We start from the raw sequence: 23,118 nt of genomic DNA on the forward strand, positions 1-23,118 counted from the left end.
TCATCTTGGTACTGTGCTGACTTTAGCTGGAGTTGGGGGTCCCGATGAAGAGCGATAAATGCGCGTCGGAGAAGTTGGAGATAGTTTAACAGGACTCATGGGTTCTGAGGTCTGGAGTTTCCACAGCAACTCTTCGTTTGTCCTGCTCAGCCTCTTTTTTTCCTTGCTTTCCTTCTCCACATATTCTTGGAGGTTAGCATTTTCTTCAGATAACTGTCTGGAGAAGGTGACAAGACAACATCAAACTTGACTTTCGTAATTATCAGATGCTCACCTTGCACCTTTGTGTTCTGATCAGCCATCCTCTTTCTAACTCTGCCTTCCTGCCATTGCTTTCATCCAAGAAAAGTAACCTCAGACCAATTCAAATTGACAACAGCTCATAATATGGTGCTTTCATGATCTGATATAAAGTACCGTATTTTTTGGAGTATAAGACGCACCGGCCTATAAGACGCACCTACCTTTTTTTCTGAGAGAAAACAAGAAAAAGAAATCTGCCTCTGCCTCCCAGCAATTTTGCCTCGTTGCAGCAAATAGCAAACAGCCTGCTTTACTTTCATTTTCGTTTTCAGCATAGCTGGATTAGCCCAAGAAAAAAAAATCTGCTCCCAGCAATTTACTTCCTTGCAGCAAGCAGCAGAGGCCTGCGCAGCAATAGGCAATTGCAATCCCAGCAGCCTGAAACAGCTGAGAGTCGGGGACAATCATACTTGTGCTAATTAGGCTGTGCTGAAGCTGAAACGGGCTGTTTCTTCTTGCTGCTTGCTGCAAGGAGGTAAATTGCTGGAAGGCAGAGGCCAAAGGGTGGGGGCCTTTGGGTGGGAGGGACTACATTTGGTGTATAAGATACACCCAAATTTTCACACCCTTTTAGGAGGGAAATGTGCATTTTAAAGTCCGAAAAATACGGTAGATCAATCCCTCATCCTACACTTCACATTTGGTTGACTGGATTCTTGATTACTGCCCCACTGAGTGACTTCCAGGTATGTACAAGTCATCACAAACAGGTCAGGAAGAACACTGTGATCATCCATCTGCATTTCAACAAGTACAATATTTTTCTTAAAGAGCTTTTTTTCCCCTGCACTGATAAAACAAAACAAAACATCATAATCATTTTCAAGTGTAGGGAAGTCCAGCAACAGGCCTACATATAAATTAGACCTGAACAATTTTATATTATGCATTTAGAAACAACTGTGGAGACATTTATAAGAGACACACTATAGTCACAGTGGTGAAATGTAAAATTTGTTACTACCGGTTCTGTGGGCATGGCTTGGGGGGGTAATGTGATGGTGGGTGTGGCCAACTTTTTTTTTTTTTACTTTTAAAACCATTTTTTCTACAACCTCTTCAGCCGAAGAGGTTGCAGAAAAAAATGCTTTTAAAAGCCTCTGACGATCCCAGCTGAGTTGCCTGATCGGCAGAGGATTTTTTTTCTTTTAAAACCATTTTTTCTAAAACGTCTTCAGCCGAAGAAGCTTTTAAAAGCCTCTGATGATCCCAACTGAGCTGCGCGATCATCAGAGGCTTTTTTTTTTACTTTTAAAAGCATTTTTTCAGCCGAAGTGGTTGTAGAAAAAATGCTTTTAAAAATAAAAATAAAAACCTCTGATGATTGTGCGGCTTAGCTGGACATGGGTGGGGGGGCAGGGATTTTTGCTACTGGTTCTCCGAACCACCCACCGCCATCGCTACCGGATCGGGCGATCCGGTCCGAACCAGGAGCATTTCACCCTTGTATAGTCAGCAGAAAAGCATGTGGCTTTGAATGTAAAATGTATCTGGATAAGGCCCCTAGTTATAAAGACCTTAGGTAGTAGATTAGTCTGAGACAACCAGTGCCAGATGAAAAGAGGAATTTAGATGTACTCCAGTATACAGATTTTGAAACACCTCTTTCAAATAGCGCAGCTATAGCTATCTAGCTAACAAATAAGGAAGTCTGTGCCCTAATAAATGTATATGTGATTCTTGAAGCTGTTTGTTTCTTACAACAAACTGCTCACCTGCATTTTGTTTCATAACTAGGATTATTCATAATTTTTTTAAACTCTTGCTTATTTTGTAACTTTTTTCGCTTCTACTCCTTCAAAGGAAAAAGTTGATGAAATTTTCTGCCAAAGACTCAAGGAAGGAACAACGTGGTTAGACAAGCATCCTTAACATTGGTGCAACAATGGACAATGATGTTTTACATCACGTGGCTACATAAAGATAAGCAAAGGTCAACAACCCCACTTCAGCAAGGCATTTCTGACTCATGTACTATCACTCACCATTGGGAAGTGAACTTATGAAATGTCATTATGGTCAAATAAGTACTCAAACAATTCATGGATGTTGTAATTTGAATCAGGCAATCTTTGATTCATAGTTTAGTCTCGTAGAGTACAATCCTGTAAATGTTTACTTGGGATGCTGTAGAAATTTATTTGGTCTCCATTTTTTTAAAGGAATGTTTTCCATTCGCATTTCTTGACTTGCACCCCTCCATGGATCAGAATACTGTCTAGTTCAAGCAATACACATACATAGAAAATGTACAAAAAATGCAGATTTTACAGAAAATATGCAAGGTAAGTTCATATTTTCAGTGCATTTACCAATGGGCAAAAAACTATGACCAAACACATGAAGATACCTTCATAACTATTTGTAAATAATTCCTGCATGAACTCTCAATGTATAGAGTAATGTTCATATTCTTCCAGTATTCTGATTTCTTGAGCAATAGCAGCAAAGTAAACATAAAAAACACATACGGTAATTAAATCCGCTGATAGTTGCCTTTATCCCAGTGGTGGGTTGTTACCAGTTTGCCCCGGATTGTGCGAACCGGTAGCAGCGGCAGCGGGAGGCTCCGCCCACCCACCCGGATGCTTCTGCACATGTGCAGAAGTGTTGCACGCGCGCACCCACGAGCAAACCAGTAGCGACGGGTTTTGAAACCTGCCCCTGCTTTATCCTCTTGCTCTGTAGAAAACATTTAAACTGACCTTGTCACCACAGTGTTGTTATCAATCCTGGCTTTGAGGTCTTCATTTTGTTGCTGTAGTACTTGAATTTTTTCTTCTAGAATTAAGTTCTTTTCTGCCTAAAGAGATAGGCAGGCTGTTATATTTACCACAAACATGGGTGTCTGTGAGGGGTGGGACTGGGAAAATGATGAAAATATTTTGACAATATGATGCAACCCTGAGCTTTTCTACAAAAACATTGTTAACAAAGCATTCATGTCAATAAGGGGGAAATCCTGCATAGAGTTTGGTTATTCTGAGAAATTCTACAGATGCCTCTAAATCCAAGCAACTTGTACTGGAGACTTTCTCCAAAATATTATGATATAAAAGTTATCCCACAAGTCATTTCCACCGAGATCTGAATTAAACCACACATATATTCACCTCTGGAATCTAATAATTAGGAAATTAGGATTATTGTAACCACACGTAAGATGCAGTCACAGCAGACAAAAATTTCTAAGAACTTGTCACTAACAATTCTATATTAGTTGCTGATCAAATGTTGTAATTGGAAACAATTTTTGCTAGGCAAAGTGAAGGTCTAAAAAAAATCCAAAACACACTGATTGGAAATGGTGAGAGCATCTGCGGATATCTAATTGGGCAAGATTGTTCTGATAGATAAGTAACAACATATTGATCTTTGCTTTTTAATCGCTCTTCAAGTTTTTCATAAACAATTAGAAATAGCAGCAAATGAGACCTCACCAGCCTTTCTAGCTCCATTATCCTCTTTTCTTGTTGATGAATGAGTACATTCTTCATTTCCAGAATCTGCTTTAAGCTCTTCATATCTTCTTCTAAATGCTGATATGGAGCCAGGGCAACCTAAAAGAATGAAGAATGATATGAGAAGCAGCACTCAGAGGTGGGTTTCAGCAGCTTCTGACCAGTCCTGGAGAACCCATAGCGGAAATTTTGAGTAGTTCAGAGAACTGGTAGTAAAAATTCTGACTGGCCCCGCCCCCATCTATTCTCTGCTCCCAAGTCCCCGCTGATCGGGAGGAAATGGGGATTTTGCAGTAACCTTCCCTTGCCATGCCCACCAAGCCACGTCCACCAAGCCATGTCATGCCCACCAAGCCATGCCCACAGAACTGGTAGTAAAAGATTGTGAAACCCACCACTGGTAGCACTCTTGTATCACCCAGGACAGAGGCTCCTTTGCTCAGTGGTAAAAAAATAATACAAACTGAATTCGTACGAATCGGTCCTGGTTTAATTAAATTGGCAATTTGAATACAAATAGATTAAAGTAAACAGCAAAATGCTGTTTGTTGCAGCTGAACTGACTGAAGCTTCTCTGAGGTTTAACCAGGAAAAAAATCCATTCAGAAGCTATGAAGGGAAGGTTCAGAATGCTTGCACCGGCTTCATATTTTGACAGGATGGAATGAAAACAGCAGGGATGGTAGACTTATTCGTAAACATTAATCCAGAGTGTTGCAGTCTTACAGTTTCAAAGATTTCAGCATAATAATTTTCTGAAATATTTTCCCTATGAAGGTGGGATTGGGAATAAGGAAAGGACAGCACAGCAATCTTCAATTTGTTTAGCAAAAAACATGTAAAAAAGTTTGTTGAACCAATACAAAAAAAGTCCTATTTCAATTTCAAAATATTGAAAAACTGTTTAAAAACTAAGTCCTTATTTTTTCAATTTGCTTCTCAGGTGGTCTAGGTTTGGCATGACAATTAAGAAAGCCCATGGATGTGTCTCTGAACCCTATCTGCATAGGGTTATGCAGATTTGATGCTTTTTATTACTGGGATATGTGGGGTGCCAGGCAGGGGTGGGTTCCACTTACCTTTACTATCGGTTCGTAGCGGGAGCGCATGCTCAGATCACTCATGATGACATCATGGCGGGTGGGCGGAGCCTCCTGCCAGTTTTACTACGGGTTCTATAGAACCGGACCGAACTGGGAGCAACCCACCACTGGTGCCAGGGGATTGGCCTAACTAGTTGGCAGGCCTGACTTTATCCGTAACTTCAGTGGGGTGCCAGCTAGGTAGAAGACATTTGTAAAGCCTGGCCAGTTCTGGACAGACTTAATTATGTCAAAACTGTGTCTTTTTGGCAATACTCTATATTCATTATTTACTTAGCAGAAATACCATGAGATACAGAGCCATAGTGATTGGCAGACTATATAGAAAAATAACCTTCATAGGCTGTTTTTTTAAAACTAGCAAATATTTGGGCCAGCACTCATAAGTATTAATCTGGCCACCAGCTACTCACTGGTGATAGACTTAAATTTGTCTCTTCCATGTAGAATTTATCAGATTTAAACCCAGATTGAGAGTGCTAGGAGCTGAGTGCAACTCCTATTTTGTTGAACAAAGCCAGCGTAGAAGCATAAATTTCCACCAGCATAAGAGAGAAGAAAGGGAAGGTTTTGAGTCTGTCCACCAGAAAGAAACAGAAAGCCGAGAAAGTGATTGAAGGACAAAGCAATCTCACCCAATCACAAAAATGATCCAAAAGCCAGATTGAAATAATACAATTATTTAGCCAGCTTCTTATGTCAATATCAGACAGCCCACTGGACCAACAACCTCTCACAGTGGTGAAATCCACATTTTTTTACTAACGGTTCTGTGGGTGTGGCTTGGTGGGCATGGTGTGGCTTGGTGGGCGTGGCTTGGTGGGCATGGCAGGGGAAGGATAGTGCAAAATCCCCATTCCCTCCCCATTCTGGGCCCAGCCAGAGGTGGTATTTGCCAGTTCTCTGAACTACTCAAAATTTCCGCTACTGGTTCTCCAGAACCTGTCAGAACCTGCTGGATTTCACCCTTGATCAATATATCTACAGTATATCAGTATATCTTTAGAAGGAACACATATTGAGTACCTCTAGTTGTTCTTCAGTGTTTTTCTTCAATGCCTCTTCAAATCGTTTTGCCTTGTCCTTTAGAGACTGGCTTTGAAAAGTGAGAGTATCTACCTGGTCCTGTAAATGATATTAAACACAACCACTTCTCAGTGATGATCTAATTCACCTCTGGGCAAACATTTTAGATAGTTCTTCTGAAACAAAAAGTAATTGTTTTAAGTAAAACCCAAGATTAGTATTATAGAGCCTCAAGGCAAATCTGTCAGACATGAGCTACTAATTAATGTTGAGGAAGCGTCCTACTGGCTCCAGCAATTAATGGGAGAGGAGAAAGAGGAGAAAAGGACGAGGGAGAGGATCTTCTCCCCTGTGGCAATGAACCTGAGCTTTACGGCCATTTTCCTTCAGCATTTTGATTACATAAAATATCCCTTCCTTAACTGAAAGGAGAGGAGGAGGGGCCAACTGGAGAAGGATGTGACTGAGCCGCAGAAACAGCACCTTATTTCTCCATTCTTCTGCCTGTAAATCTTACTTCTCTGGTATATAACTCCTCTTGTGGCCTGCATGATCAAATTCCATTTTAGATAGAAGGTATGAGGTACGGGAGAATGGCTTTTCTGCTTTCCTTCCTTGTAGGCCCTTGCACATTTCCAAACATGGCCTCTATGCCATATTTGAATCTCTGTGAACTTAAATTGTTATCCATGTTCAGGAACTAAGTCAACTTATTTTGACTTAGCAGGACATTTGGAGCTATGGTAAAACTAGCCTTGTCTTTCAAATGTTGCAGCTTGCTGGAGCTGGCAGCTGTCCATTTCCAAGCTTGCAAGAACTTGGGATGCATTCTGCCTCCTGCCTCAGAGCTTTTAGATGTTCTAGCTTAGCCTCTCTTTTAAGGAGAAAGTATTTAAGTCTGATAATGTTTAAGATCCCAAGCACAGAAATGGTTCTGATATTTTTTATACAACTAGATGAATACACAGCAACAACATACAATGTGTGCATTTATGGTGTGTGAGAATGTCACATGCATAAGCCTGAAGCAACTGTTTTATTTTCCTCCTGTCTATTCAAGAGTTAAAAAAATTTTTTTGCTTTGCTTTTTGAGGATTTATAGAAGTTGAGCCCACCAGTGACTCTTTGTCCTTGTCATGAAGTTGGCAGTTTTAATCTTTCTGCAGGGCTGTGTTGTATTAGTTTAAGAAATGACAATTGTCTATGCTGCCACATCATTCTAAGCCAGAGTTGCAACTAGTGTCAAGATACCAATGTCACCCTTCAAAAACACAGAAAATGCTTCCCACCCATCCTAGTGTACCCGTTGGGTTACTTTTAAGGCAAATCATAATGTTTAGGTTTTACCAATAAAGGAGAATAGGTTTTAGTATGTTAATGCAGCAACTGTGGCTTCTTGAATAAACCATAGATAAAATAATCCATGGGGGCATGTGAATATTGCCAATACATGGAAAAAGCATAATCTTCATTTCTTTTTTCCTATTATTCATTCATGGAAGAATATGTTACACTGAATACAGTATTTGAAAATGCTGGTTCCTTAGTAATGATAGCCATGACTCTGGTCCTAACTGTGATACAATAATGGCAAAATGTGTTTTGTGGCATAATGTTGCAAGCTTCTTATTTGTTTTGCAACAGCAAGCACGAATATGTAAGGTTTTAAAATTGTGACACAACATAAGCTTAGTCATTTGTCCTTCCCTCTACCTCTTATATTGTGGTATTTATGATGATTTCAATTTGGTTTTAATGCAACCTTTTGAAATCTGACTTTGCAACCCATTGAACAAAGGTAATGTATAAATCAACAATTGATAATTTACATATATGTCTTTGGTATATGTACTTGAGGAAGCGTGATGGCTCAGTGGATAAAGACTACGAGCTTGTCAGCTGGAAAGGTTTGAGTCCTGAGCATGGCATGAAGGGGTGAGCTCCCATTACTCACCTCAGCTCCTGCCCACCTAGCAGCTCAAAACCATCCAAATATGAGTAGATAAATAGGTACCACTTCAGTGGAAAAGTAACAGCATTCAGTGTACCTCAATGTATAGTCATGCTGGCCACATGACCATGGAAATATCTTTGGACAACACTGGCTTCCTTGGTTAAGAAATGGAGATGAGCACTGTTCCTTAGAGTTGGACACGATTGGGCAGGGGACACCTTTACCTTTAGATGTGCTTGATTCCAATGTTCATCAGAAACTCAGAAGAGCCTGGCTAGATCAGGCTAGTGCAGGATTTGTATAATCGTTGCTTGCAAGGGAGCTGCTCCAGCCCTCTGATCATTTTGCCAGCCCTTTTCTAGTTCTGTGATATCCTTTTTCGGTCGTGATAACAAAAACAGTACACAATACTCCAAGGACGTTTCCTCACTAGTAATTTATAGTGTCTTCTAGCATCAGCCAGCCAGGGCTGTAGTGATATAAAGCCTGCCTTTGTTACAGTTTTATCATGCTGGTGATAGCTGGAAGTCACTATAAATCATCACTGAGCAAATAGTGCAAGTGTGGTCTTATCACAGAATTGTATAAGGGCAGTATTATATTAGGAGTTCCTTTTTCAATTTCATTTTTATTGCCTCCAAGCATGAAATTGGCCTGTTTCACAAAGGGACTGACATTTTCATCAAGCTGTGCATTATGGCTCCAAGCCTATCATTGCCAGCTCGGATATCATAAATATATAGACAAAGCACTCTTAACAGGTTTTGTCAAAGTCACAGAGCTGGAAATGACTTCAGAGGTCATCTAATCCTACCTCCTCTTTCACCAAAGCATTCTGGACAGATGGTTACCTAACCTTTTCTTTGAAGACCGACATACCATTTTCTGAGACACCTATTGGTTGACCTGAATCCTCTTCCCTCTAATTTCAAGCTGTTGATTCTGGTCCTACCTTACAGGATGACAGAGAAGAAGTCCAGTTCTTCCTTTACAATGATAACTCTTGAATAGAATAGAATAGAATAGAATAGAATAGAATAGAATAGAATAGAATAGAATAGAATAGAATAGAATAGAATTCTTTATTGGCCAAGTGTGATTGGACACACAAGGAATTTGTCTTGGTGCATATGCTCTCAGTGTACATAAAAGAAAAGAAAAATTCATCAGGAATCATAAGGTACAACACTTAATGATAGTCATAGGGAACAAATAAGCAATCAAATCCTATTAGAAAACAGTCAGTATAAATCTTAAGGATACCAGCAACAAGGTTACAGTCATACAGTCGTAAGTGGGAGGAGATGGGTGATAGGAACAATGAGAAGATTAATAGTAATGCAGACTTACTAACTAGTTTGACAGTGTTGAGGGAATTATTTGTTTAGCAGAGTGATGGCATTTGGGAAAAACCTGTTCTTGTGTCTAGTTGTTCTGGTGTGCAGTGCTCTATAGCGTCGTTTTTAGGGTAGGAGTTGAAGCAGTTTATATCCAGGATGTGAGTAAATATTTTCACAGCACTCTTTTTGACTCGTGCAGTATACAGGTCCTAAATGGAAGGCAGGTTAGTAGTAATTGTTTTTTCTGCAGTTCTAATTATCCTCTGAAGTCTGTGTCTGTCTTGTTGGGTTGCAGAACCAAACCAAACAGTTATAGAGGTGCAGATGACAGACTCAATAATTCCTCTGTAGAACTGGATCAGCAGCTCTTTGGGCAGTTTGAGCTTTTTGAGTTGGCGCAGAAAGAACATTCTTTGTTGTGCTTTTTTGATGACGTTTTTGATGTTGGGTGTCCATTTTAGATCGTGAGATATGGTAGAACCTAGAAAAAACTTAGAACCTAACCCTAACCCTCAAAACGATCCTATAGGGCACTGCACACCAGAACAACTAACACAAGGACAGCTTTTTCCTGAATGCCATCACTCTGCTGAACAACTAATTCCCACAACACTGTCAAATTATTACTAAGATTGTATTACTATTCTTCTTCTCATCCTTCCTATTACCTATCTCCTCCCACTTATGACTATAACCATGTTGCTTGTATCTTATTTTATTTGTTTCCTAGTATGATTTAATTGCTTATTAGTAGCCTATGACTGTCACTAAGTGTTATATCTTATGATTCTTGATGAATGTATTTTTTTCCTTTTATGTACACTGAGAGCATATGCACCAAAGACAAATTTCTTGTGTGTCCAATCACACTTGGCCAATAAAGAATTCTATTCTGTTCTGTTCTGTTCTAGTCTACTTTACTCTACTCTATTATTCTATTCTATTCTATTCTATTCTATTCTATTCTATTCTATTCTATTCTATTCTATTCTATTCTATTCTATTCTATTCTATTCTATTCTATTCTACTGTTTCCAGCATATTCCTCACTTGCTGCCTTTAAACTTTATGTTGTTTGATCTTGAGTATCATCTGTGTGCAAACTCATAGCACTATTCAGGGAAATAGTAGACAAGTACAGCTGGTGGAAAGCGAAACCATCAGGCATCATAATAGACACAAACCACTCCTTAGAGTCCTCCTCAAGATACTTTAGGGTCTGTTTCATGCTGCTACTTTTGAACCGCTGGAAGAATTTTGCTCCTCCAGGAGACCCACATAATATAACAAGCAACAATTTCAACCAACATATGAATAAAATACTAACCTGGAGTGACAAGCGCAACTTTTCAAAATTTTCTTCCAGTTCTCTTTTTTCTTGCTCATGAGCAGACTTTATGTCTAGAGGGGATTTAAAAAAAGAAAAGAAAAGAAAATAAATAATGCCCATTTTTTTCATTTTAATATGATTTCAATGAAAATGGCAATTGTTAATTATTTTTTTTTAACATTTGGAACTGTTGAATGAATAGTTGTTGAATCAGTTACTGTGATCTAGTGCAGGGGTCTCCAACCTTGGCAACTTTAAGACTTGTGGACTTCAACTCCCAGAATTCCCAGCAAATTCCCAGAATTCCCAGCAAATTCCCAGAATTCCCAGCAAAGCTGGCTGAGGAATTCTGGGAGTTGAAGTCCACAAGTCTTAAAGTTGCCAAGGTTGGAAACCTCTGATCTAGTCAATGTAGAGGTTTCCTGTTGTAAACTTAGCTGACAGCCTATACAGTGTGGAAAGAAAGAAAGACGCCCCTCCTCTTAAATATTGATGACATTTTGTTGACCCTCAGTAATTTGTGGTTTAATAAGCCATGTGTTAAAATTTAATAGCTCAACTAATTGCTATAAACCCCTGACTTCATAAATAATAAAACCCTGTTTCAATGCTAAATTCACTCACAAGAGGGCAATCTTACTGCATAAACCATACATAATTGGAGAGGAGCAATCTCTGTGTTAATTCTTACAATTATTTCAAAAAAGCATAATAGTTTAGACAAGAGGTGGGATTTAATTTAGTAAAGGATGGTGAGAAATAACATTCATGACAGAGATGTCGTTTATTTAATATAGACCAAAATATTTTGAAAAGTATTAATAATGATGGTTAGAAAATGGCATAACTGAGAAGCAATATTGATATTTAATGATCGGGATTCTATTCTTTATGAAAGTCAATAATAATTGACTTTTAATAATATTCTACCTTATGAGTTATTGCTAAATACTTATTTCTAAAGCAGTGCCTCTCTCGGATAGACAAAGCTTCTCCAATTTTAGTGGGCCATTTGCAATGCCTTTAACTTTATCCTGCCCAACTTTGATAGATTATAAGTCCCCAGGTAGAAGCTGTTGCTAGGGAAACTATGTCATAATAAAACTGCTAGTCAAAAAGATATTGGAGCGATTTTTACGATTTCCCTAGCAAGCTCTGCTGAGACAATAACTCAGTACTAATACGTGCAAAAAAGGAATTTGACTGTGAGTTGTTTAATATGGATTTCTGATGGTAGGAAGAGACAGTTTAGTGCTCTTCATACATTTTGGATGAATAAAACCCTATCAGCATGATCAATGATCAAGAGTTTTGGGAATTATAGACAAAATATTTAGAGGGACAAGGTGAGAAATGAGTGTAATATAATGGTGCGCCTAATCAAAATATTTTCTTTTTACAATAATGTCTTTTTGAATGAATGGCCTGTAAAAATAAAAATAAGACACATGATATCGGTACAAATAAAAATGCTTCTTGGATAATAATCCCAAAAGTTGATATAGAATCACAGAATCCAAGAACTGTGGAATTGGAAAGAACTTCAAAGATCATCTAGTCCAAAATTCTGTAATGTCTTAAGCCATCCTTGAGACCTGGCTGGCCAACCTTTAAGAATCTTCAGAGATGGAGAACTCACAACCCTAGTAAGCACTGTTCCACTATTGTAGAGACCTAACTATTTGGAAGTTTTCTTTATATTTAAATAAAATCTAGGTAGTTGCAATGTACATTCATTATAGATCAGTGGTTCTCAACCTTCCTAATGCCGCGACCCTTTAATACAGTTACTCATGTTGTGGTAACCCCTGACCATAAAATTATTCCTAAAACCATTGAAAATATGTGTTTTCCGATAGTCTTAGGCGACCCCTGTGAAAGGATCGTTCGACCCCCAAAGGGGTCGTGACCCACAGGTTGAGAACTACTGTTATAGACTCTTAGAATTATACATCAATAGAACAATTCAACTGGGGACAGCCTCAGCAGTAAGGGCAGAGTTGGGTTTATCCCATACAAGCTGTTTTGTAATATTCAACTACTAGCTGAAGATCCTATTCCTGGATCCAGAAGAACAGTGTCAACTCGCAAAGCATTTCTAATCTGCTCTCGAGTTGCCATGGGCAGCAAGGGAGGAGCACATTTCACGCATACCTTCTTCCACAGTTGGATCTCAGATTACCAAAGCCGGATTGTGAGGCATTGGAGAATGTCATTTATGACACAGACTGAGAGGAGGGGGGGAAACAGGGTCAAAGTTGAGCTGTAATTTACCTGCGGCAGAGTTGACCTCACTGGAGTAGATGCTGACATGTTGCTCCTAATAAATAACTGGATTTCTTTTGAAACTTGGCTGGAGACTCATGAGTTAATTAGGGCATTTGTCGGAACCTTGACAAACAGTTTCACAACAAGCAACCTCAAAGGGTTTTGAAGAGTAGTTTCACAACAGGCAACCTCACACTTGGGCCACCCAATCTCTCAATATGAATTCTCCATTCAATTCCCAGTCTAATCAGTTCTAAAGGCCAATGAAGCCTTCAAACAAAAGCGTTACTGATGTGGCTGCCCAAGATGATATTGCAGCACTTAAATGTGTCAAGTCTCTGAAGGGACTGGATCAACACAAGCCAGCTTCCAAGTCATAAAAATATTTGACATCTTATATGCCTCAACATCTCAGAAGCATCTTTTTAGAAATCAGTTTGAAAAAATGGGCTCCATGGTAAGACATGGGAGGTTTTATGGAGTCTCAGCTGAAGAAAGACACCGAAGACATTGAACACATTCTTGATGACTGCAAATTGTACTCTCCAGAAGCTTATTAGACCCTTATTTGAAAACTAAAAAGTATTGGGGCAGTGAGGAGAAACAATCTTATTTACTGCAGGGAACGAACATGCATTATCACCAGTAAGACTGCACACTTCATTTCAAAGTCCATCTCAAAGAAGACAGAATACATAGATCAGATTGGGGTTAATTATAAGAGTGACCATTTATTTATAGTCATTTGTTTATGATACAATCAACTGACTAAATTATAAAGTCTTCTTCATTCCTTTAGTTGGTGACTTTCTGTAGAAATGAGATTTTCTGTATTTATTTACATCCTGCCTTTATTATTTTTACAAGTAACTCAAGGGCAACGAACATGCACAATACTCCTTCCTCCTCCTATTTTCCCCACAATAACTATATGAGGAGACTTGGATTGAGAGAGAATGACTGGCCCCAAATCACTGGCTTTCATGATTAAAGTGGGACTTGAACTTACAGTTTCCAGCTTTCTAGCAGGAACCATTTAACCATTAGACCAACATGGCCCAATTTTAGTCTGGCACTTGAGATTAAAATAAAGTAACCAAATTTTAGCTTGACGCTTGTGAATTTGTATAATATGGTATAATTTCCTGAACTTTTCTGTCCAATTCAAATGCTCACTTGAGCCATCACAATCTCAGTCCTCGTCCTCTCTGCTTCTCTTAATCTTTTCAGCTGTATACTCCTACGGCTCTTTCCCACAATCTCTCCTCCAACAGATGTCTCTCTTCAATTCACAACTCTTTCGGCAACAAAGTATCCATTTTATAACGCCCATTTCCTTTCTTCCGAGTTAAATCTTTTTATTGTTTAAAAAATATTCCTCTATCTCCTTTTCCCTTGTCTTGTTTTTATTTCTTTCAAAATCCAATTTTAAATCCAGGTGGAAGATTCCTTTTAGAGCTTTCGTTTTAACTTTAAAGTTCCTCTTCCCCCCCCCCTCTGCTTAAATTCCCAAGTGCAAATTAGCCGCTAATTGCTCGTTTGGACTTCTTTCAAGCTTTTAAAAGTTTTTTCTTCTTACCTGTGAGTTGGCCAATCACTCATCCGGTAACAATACTCTGTTCAATCACCACTCATGCACTTCCTCTTTCTGATCGTGGCCGCTCTGGCTTTTGACAGCTCTATGGCTGCCTTCCTTCACCGATGGGTCGAAGACTAATGCCGGCACTTCAGGGAACTTACTCTTTCCCTATCCGTGCCAGCCTGCGTCTTCTTTCTCCACTGTCCCTACAAGACAGCTATGATCCCCAGGGATCTCCAAAATCGGCTGGGAGATTGGTGCTCTTCTGGAGTTCCGATGCTAGCCATGCCCTCTCCTTCCTGAACTTTTCTGAGGAAGACATCCCACAAACTCAAATTGATTGCACAGAGATCACCATCTAAAATGGTAGAATAAGTGCTTGCTGGGATTGCAGAATTACCTTGAATTTTGTGCTCGTATTCTTCCTGAAGTTCTGCAATGGCAATCGCGTGGCTATTTTCCATCTCTAATACTGCCACTTCCTGAGTTGCTGCAATGTCATCCACCTTTTCAAATAACAACACACAAGTATAAGAAGAAGTAAACTAGCTATGGTCGTTTTAAAGAACTTTAAAGAAAAAGAACAGTTAGAGTTTAGGAAAACAAGAGATTACACTTGATAGGTCTAATTCAGTAGAGTTTTTACATTTGAAACACATTTTTTTCAGCAAGTTACTCCTCAGAGTGAGAAAAGTAATTGTTTGAGGAGTCAAAACCTGACTAACAGATTTTCTTCCAACCCACCTTCCAACTAGCCTGTTCACAGATGGCATCTATGAATCTTTTGACTGATTATATTTGTAAATCTTCTGTTGCACAGTAGGCTGCCTTGAACTATGGCATGAGTGCCTACAGTTGACTTGCAAAAATTCTACATGGTTGGTTTGTCAGTTAGGGGTTTCCCGAGGGACCCCAGAGATTTAACCTGATATATTTTGTATACCTATCAGCTATGGTGCTTCATGTCCAAAACTCTGTTATATAGTTTATATACTTTCTTGCACCAGGTTGAGTCGTTCTGAAGCCATGGTTGGACAGAACAATGTAATATATTTTTGTAACCTACTGGAACCTTCCCCATAAAAGCATTTCTTAAGTACAAGTAGTCCTTGGTCATCAGGCAATTGTAACACAGGCTACTACATGATGGCATTGAATCTTATGACCTATTTTGTGGCAATTATTAAGTGAATGCCATAAAGTGAACATTGTGGTTGTTAAGTGGTTGTGTTTGTTCGCTATGGGGTGTTTTTTTTTCTTGGAAACTGAAAGTAAATGCTGGTTTCTGGCAAAAATGTCATAAATTATAGTCATGTGACCGTGGGACTCTGCAAACAGCTGTAAATGCTGGCCAGCTGGCCAGCTGCCAAGTGCCCAAAATGTGGCCACGTCAACTCAGAGAGGAGGCCTGCCTGGATGTTGGAACTTTGAATCTGGGATATAAGAAGCTTTATGGAAGGCCAGCCTGGGTTATCTGGAAGGAGAAATCTTCCAGAGGGCAGGGACTATGGCAGAGAAAGCTTATTTCCTAGTTCCCATCAACCAACATTACTTGGCCGACAGGACCTGTAACACACTGGATCAAATTGGATGGTTAGAAACAGCTGGGAGAAAAAGCACTCAGCTTTGCTCGGGTTGAGTCAAAGCCCATTACACTCTATCTAGGTTCCAACAGCCTTGAGACACTGAAACAGAATATTCACGGCATCACTCAGGCAGCCCAGGATGGAGACACAAAATTGGATATCCTCAATATATTGATGATACATCACCCCAAACTATTGAATCATCTCACTCAGTAGTCTCATGTGGATGTTAAAATACGGGAGGGAGAGAACTAAGAAAGAACTGAGGACCCCACAAAACAGGGGCTGAACAGGATGGATCTCTGCCCATCCATCAACAATGATTGGAACCAACCCTGGAGGAAAAGAGGAGAACTAGCACAGTATAGTGCTGCCCACCCCCAACTTCCAAAGCTGGTTTAGAAGAACACCATGAAGGCCATTAAAAGATCAAGGAGAGCAAGGATAGATGCACTACTGTCACCCCGCTCCCACTAGAGGTCATCTAAGATTATAATCGATGAGTCTGAATCCCATAACCGGGCCTGAATCCTGAGCAAAAGAGGTCCAGCTAATGTGTTTCATCCAGTATCCTTTGAAGCTGCCACATGTTCATTCTCCACAACCTTCCCTAAAAAGGGCAGGTTGGAGACTGGATGAAAACTGTAAAACTGTCATTGCAAAACAGAGAACAGCTCCAGCACGAGGCAATCATTCCATGCACCCATCAATTCAACAATCCAGCTGCCCCTGCTGCTGGCTCCAATATACGAGGGTTAGTTCTCTAAACCATAATCCAGGTAAGGAAACAGGCTTTGGGCACCACTCATGATTCCTTCCCAAACCGCCAAACAGCCTGGCAAATATATTATCCAGTTTAAAACAGTGAACTCCCATCATCCACAACATAGTAAAATCCTCTAACGAATAGTACCTATTTCAAACACATATATGGATTTGGCGCTATGATTTTTTAAAAAAGTGTTTTAGCTGCAATGTACAGAAATAAAGTCTGCCTGTCAAATCATGGCGCATAGTCACTCTCATGTGAGCTTACACTGAGTGAACATGACCAACCTGTTCCTAGATATGATTGAGGAACAGGTGAAAGAAACGATGATAATTTGGTGTAAATATTTTGGGCACAATATCGATTTGGACAATTGGCAAATTTTATGGGGAAAATTTTTTAAAAATCACACTAGCAACTTCCTACAAGGAAAACCTCTATAAAATGTTCTATAGGTGGCACCTGCCCCCCACAAGATTAGCATGAATGAATAAGGGGAAATCCTTGATATGCTGGAAGTGTAGAGAGATTGTTGGGAATTACTACCACATGTGGTGGGAATGCCCAAAGGCGCAAAAAAATTGGAATTTACTAAAGAACTGGCTGGAAGAAATTTTGTCAACAAATAAAGAAGTCAAACTGGAATTTTTCTTACTGGGAATTATAGAAAGAAAATATAAGAAAGATACAAATTATTTATTACTGCATATACTCACAGCGGCACGAATAGCGTTCACTCAAAAATGGAAATAGATATTCCAACTGAAGAGGAAATATTACTGAAAATCTTTGCGCAGAAATGAACAGACTCACTTTGGAACTCAAGGATAAAAGTGAAACTAAGTACTACAAAATCTGGGAACAATTTTATGATTGGATAGATAACAAGAGGGTAGCCAAGACAAATGTATAGTGTTAGCACAAAAATATAAATGTTATTATAGATAAATGTATGTTTAAGAACTATATGTTTATATGAGTACTAATATGTAAAGTGATGGAAGATGTTTGGAACTAGTGATGTCATATCTATGTCCAATGTTTTTTTTAATTTTGAATTATTAATAAAAAACTTTTTAAAAATTAAAAAAAAATGACCAACCTGTTCCTGATGCTGACTCTTGATTCTCTCAAGCTTGATCTGATGGTTCTCACGCAAATGTTCTAGTTCAGCACTGTACTGTAACTGCAAACGTTCTTCAAGTGCTAGGAGCTCCTCCTGTTGCTGCCAAGTGAGTTTCTGCACAGTTCCTTCAAACTTCTTTTCCATCTCCTCCTTCTCTTTTTGTAGTGTCTCGTATTTCCCTGTATTGAGGGCTGAAGACAGAAGAACCACACATTAAGGATCTGCAGAAAAGTCAGGACTGAACTGATTCCTTTGAACAATAAAGATGCAGGAGATTCCATTCAGAAAAATAGCAAAAATGTGCCGAAATGGATTGTGCTAATTATCACAAATGGAATAAATTGGTCCTGCCTGACCAGGACACAGGACACTGGATGAAGAGCATCCAGTGACATAGTCACCTGATGGGAGGGAGGCTCAGTTTGCTTTCTAAATGGTCGTGAAGCACATCTCTTAATATATTTATTGAGACCAAGACTCATTTGTAAATCACATCAATTCTGTCAGGTAAAGTTGCTTTCGGACACTTCTACATACTGAGCATTGCCAAAACTACCAACTCTGTTCTGAGTTAGGTAAAAATGAAGAGAAGCTAGCACTTTTCCCTCATAATGTTCTGAAATATTGGATATAAGTATAAGTTTCACCATTAGATAGATCTCTTGCTTCACCCTGCATCAAAGCTTCTGGATTTGATTGATCTAATAAATCCTTTGGGGGAATAATGGCTTGATGATTTTATGTTCAATCACCCAGATGGTTTTTCATAAAAAAAAGTAATCACTCAAAACATGAAATAAGGAGATAGGTGAATAATTTTCATCTATGGAATGCCAATGAGGACTTCGTTTTTTATTCTATAACTTGTGGCACTGTTTTTCTTCTCCTTTCAGCAAATCTTTGCTTCTTGTTCCCCAAATGTCAAGATCAGTACCAGTGAAAATGACTGTGAATGCATTCGAAGTTCTTTCTGATAGATTTGGAAGTGAAAATGGTGGCAATTATTTGTGTATATGTATTTTCTTTGGATGTTCAAATAACCAAACCTTCATATTAAATGCAGAGGTAGGATATTCTGACTTGTTTTAGGAGGATTAGGATGAAATCATGGTTTATTATCCTGTTCACAGCTAACAATGACCATGCTAGAGAAGAAAACGGGAGCACTTGAGTCTCAAGCTTGCTTGAATCTCATTGTCATGATGCTGAACTTAATGATATATTTTAATCAGTCCAGGAAATAGTCCAAGATCTCCCAATATATTTTATAATTGTGTTGGAATTTTAACTTAAGGGTTCTCAATCTTAGCACAACACTATAACCACCACACAATCTTTCATCTGACAATTTCTGTTTATTTGCTTGCTCATTTCTTCGCTAGTTTTATCCTGCTTTAAATAATTCTGTCATTTTGTTCAGTGACCTTTTAGTGGTTTTGTTTTTAACCTGTCATTGTGGCATAAAAACTATCAACAATCAAACAAAAATACATTCAAAGTCAGAACTGGGAATCCAGTATAATTGAAACCCATTCAAGCTTTAAATTGAAACTTGCCATTCAAACATCTATTTAATGAGACCGGCATAGTGTAGGTTGCACCAATAGAAGAATATCTGCCGAATCATGCAATGTGTACATTAACCTAAAACCTAATAAAAAGCAGGCAGAAAAAATATAGATTTTGAGACACTGTTCTATAAAATGCAAAACTTATGATAGGGATGAAGCAATAGTATAAAGAGAGATTATATACACATTAGAAACTTGGTGTTATTTCTCTACAACAGCATTTGCCATAGCAAACCCTGCCAGTTTATACACCATTACACATATGCACTTTATTTTCAAGCTGAGAAAAATGTTAAGAGAGCCAGGATTCAATTTCTTCATGACTTTTATGTAATAAAAAGCTTTAATAAAATAAACACAAGCAGAGTATAAAATGTAGATTTACATCATTAGCAATATAACAGAATTCTGCTCTAGATCAGATTTCCAAAGAAAACTTTAACGTTATAAAGAAAGATGTGTCCTTCCTTCCTTCCTACTGTATACTTCATTCCCTTCCTCGTGATAAGCCATCAGCTTCCATCTTTCAGAGCAATACTGCTCTGTCAAATCTTAGCATTATCTCAAGGCACTCAAATGGATAGCTTCACTTACAGAAATTGTATATTCAAGAATCAGATTCAATAGTCACTATTGGGACCTCTTAGCTAGTCCTTGAACTCATAAAAGTATTAATAGGTATCAAATTCTTCCAACAACTCCTTAGCCAGACCAAAATTTCCATCCATCCACAGGAAGGAGAGGTTGCAGGCTTCAGGAACTCGGCGTATAAAAAGAAAACAACTTGGAAAAACAGAGAGTTGCTGGCTGTGGCAGTAGTTATGAACCAGAAGTTTGTTTAGAAGCCTTTGGTGCTACAAAATTCAGGTCACAGTTAAAAAAAAATATGGAGGAATGAGCAGGATAAGTGTCTGCAAAAAAACCTTTATAGCTTTCTGCTACATTACATATCAGGTATGTTGATATTGGGCTTTTAGGGATGGCAGCAAAAAGTTTTGCGATACTTGCAGGTTCTGAAACACATCTGTACAAATCAAAACTTTTTTGCAGTATGATGTTTTTGTTGCAAAGAAAAATGAAGCTTTTAAACTTGTTTGAATTTTATGTGTATGCATCTGATCATATATATGTATGTGTAAATATGTTGGTCAAATGCCACAATAAAGCTTTACCTAACCATTACTCAAGAGATTATGTAACAGGGTGAGTTAAAATCTCAGCCAAGAACAAGTCTACAACTTTTAAATCACAAATCTACTCTTCATGCCAAAACTTCTGCAGGAAACCCCACCTATGACTAGGTAGAGCTATCACCATAAGAAAACACAGACTACATCCTACTAAGGGAGTGTCAAGATATAATTTTGTTTCCTTGGCTAATTCCTCTGTGACCTAAAGGCTACATGTAAGTTCCATGGAAAATGACATTTACTGGTTTGACAGATGGTTGGAAGTTAAATCACAGCACTTGCCCTCAAATGTTTTCTTAGCATTGAGCTGATGTGATTTCCCTGAGCATTTGACCTACTGGCAAAGATCAATCCAAATGCAGTATTGTTTATAATGGGAAGAAAAGTGCAATGTCAAAAGAATTATATCACTCACGTCTGTACTGGATAGGACAGTGCAATAGTTAAGACCAATAATGCTATGCATTTCTGGGTTACAAGGCTTGTAACATTGTAAGTTGAAGTATTAGCTGAATGGCAATGGTGCAACCAGTTCTTTCATGGATTTTGGCCAAAACAAAACTTCAGGATTAACTGATGTATGTATTTTATATTCTGCATCCAAAAGGAGACAAGAACATGCATGATAATATTTTGTTTTAGCATTTAGGTCTCTAGATCCCCAAAGTTTTCTCATTGACAAATCCTTGAAAACAGTATTTTTTTCAGTTTGGGAAATCAATACTTGTTCACTCATGTTTATTTTTCTTACTCAAAATATGTTTCTCAGATACCCATTTCAGTCTTCAGACTGAAAATACAGTATACAACATAGTGTTTCACAGAAGTCATACATGTTGGAGCAGCCACTTCATATTGATTTTCCTCTTTTAATTGTAGGATAGTGGTCGAGTTGATTGGGGACTTACAGACTATGTAAGCAAAAGGATTTTTGCAAAAAGGGGCAAACATATATGAGATAGAATAAAAGAACTAGACAGAGCCTTTAGACCAGGGGTGTCAAACTCGAGGCCTGCGGGTCAGATCCGGCCTGTGAGGTGCTTAGATGTAGCCCGTGGGATCACCCTGGAAACAACAAAGGATCAGCCCGTGGTGCCCTCCCAAGCTCCATTTTTCCTGGCAGAGGGTTGCAGGAAACTCTCTCAGCCTAGAACGGAGCTTGGGAGGGCCGCTGGTAGTCCTCCCAAGCTCCATTTTTGGTGGAAGAGGGTTGCAGGAAGCTGTTGTAGCCGAAAATGGAGCTTGGAAGCCCACTTTCACTGGCAGAGCGCTTGGGCCACCACAGGCACCCCTGACATGAGTGATGTCGAGCTGGCCACACCCACCCTGGCCACACCCACCCTGAGCCCCCTGAAGTCAAACACAACCCTGATGCAGCCCTCAATGAATTTGACACCCCTGCTTTAGACCACTCTCTACCAAGTGCAGCCCAAACCAAACTAAAGCATCTCTGACAAATGCCTATTTAGCCTCTGACCAAACAAAACTAGTGGAGATAAATTCACTAGCACCCTTGATAACTGATCTCATTGCCAAATTGTCCTTACCAATATATGTTTTTTAATAGTCACTTTTCCCAATATTCTACCAGAAGCTGACTCCATGTATCTTATTATTGTACTCTGTACTCTGGGACAATAGTTTGTTATATTCAGGAACTGAAGAAGGCATAAATAGTGTTTCCTCCTCGCACAGTTTTCTACAATAACTCTGAGATAGGTTGGGCTAAGAGAAAGACTGGTCCAACGTCACTCAGAAAGCTTCTTTAACTGAAAATAAATTAGAACTTGCTACCAGTCCAGCCCCATAACCAATATACTCTGTATTTTCTTGTCCAGAAAATTAAAATACTGGTGCTATTTCTCTGCTAACACGAGCACAGTTGCTCATAATACTTCTGTGACTTTCTATCTTTTATTTGTAAACTTATGAAGCAGACTACGCAGTGCAGCTCTATCGTCAGTCATTTTTACCTCAGGATTCCCCTTGACTCCTAAATATGTTAAATTGAATGGTAGTAAAGATGGCGACAACTACTTCAAATCAGAGTACCGTATCTATTGTTGTTCCTGTTATTTAGAAAAAGTGAGGGTGGGGATAGCTACAGCTCCCACTGCATTAGTGATACAGTTTGATTTTAATTATCGATTGCTGACTAATTATGTCAATATGCTACACAACTGGTGAATGCTTTTGTCTGGATTTTTATATTTATTTAAATATGATTAATGCAGAATGTGGTTGAAAAGCAAGCAATAAAGCTTTCCAGGTAATCATCTGAGAACACTAAAGATAATGCATGATAACTTCTGCTGTGCATGGTTATGAACCTGTCTTTGCAACCACTAAGAATACATTATTGTCCCCTGACAACCATAAAAACCTGCCTTAATATATTCATCTCATCTCATCCCACAGAACAAGAAATAAGAATCCTGTTGTTGTTGTTGTTTTTTAAAAAAACCTGTAACCAGCAAAGAATATATTTAACATGCTTGTTTAGTGTCTACTT

The 23,118-nt window shown here is 38.8% G+C and overlaps 1 protein-coding gene across 1 annotated transcript in view; it reads right to left on the bottom strand.

Annotated features, from left to right (window-relative positions):
- The window catches only part of MTUS2 (microtubule associated scaffold protein 2), a 225,482-nt gene continuing 202,364 nt past the window's right edge, over positions 1 to 23,118 (bottom strand). The window contains exons 8-14 of the mRNA XM_070943875.1: positions 17,822 to 18,036; positions 14,765 to 14,870; positions 10,515 to 10,588; positions 5,894 to 5,992; positions 3,744 to 3,863; positions 3,009 to 3,106; positions 1 to 217 (exon numbers count right to left, since the gene is read on the bottom strand). Coding sequence (XP_070799976.1) covers positions 1 to 217; positions 3,009 to 3,106; positions 3,744 to 3,863; positions 5,894 to 5,992; positions 10,515 to 10,588; positions 14,765 to 14,870; positions 17,822 to 18,036 — 929 coding nt within the window. The remainder of the gene's footprint in view (positions 218 to 3,008; positions 3,107 to 3,743; positions 3,864 to 5,893; positions 5,993 to 10,514; positions 10,589 to 14,764; positions 14,871 to 17,821; positions 18,037 to 23,118) is intronic.

Source organism: Pituophis catenifer, unplaced genomic scaffold, assembly GCF_029215685.1.
Source record: "Pituophis catenifer annectens isolate HBS135680 unplaced genomic scaffold, rPitCat1.0.hap2 SCAF_4, whole genome shotgun sequence".
NCBI lineage: Eukaryota > Metazoa > Chordata > Lepidosauria > Squamata > Colubridae > Pituophis > Pituophis catenifer.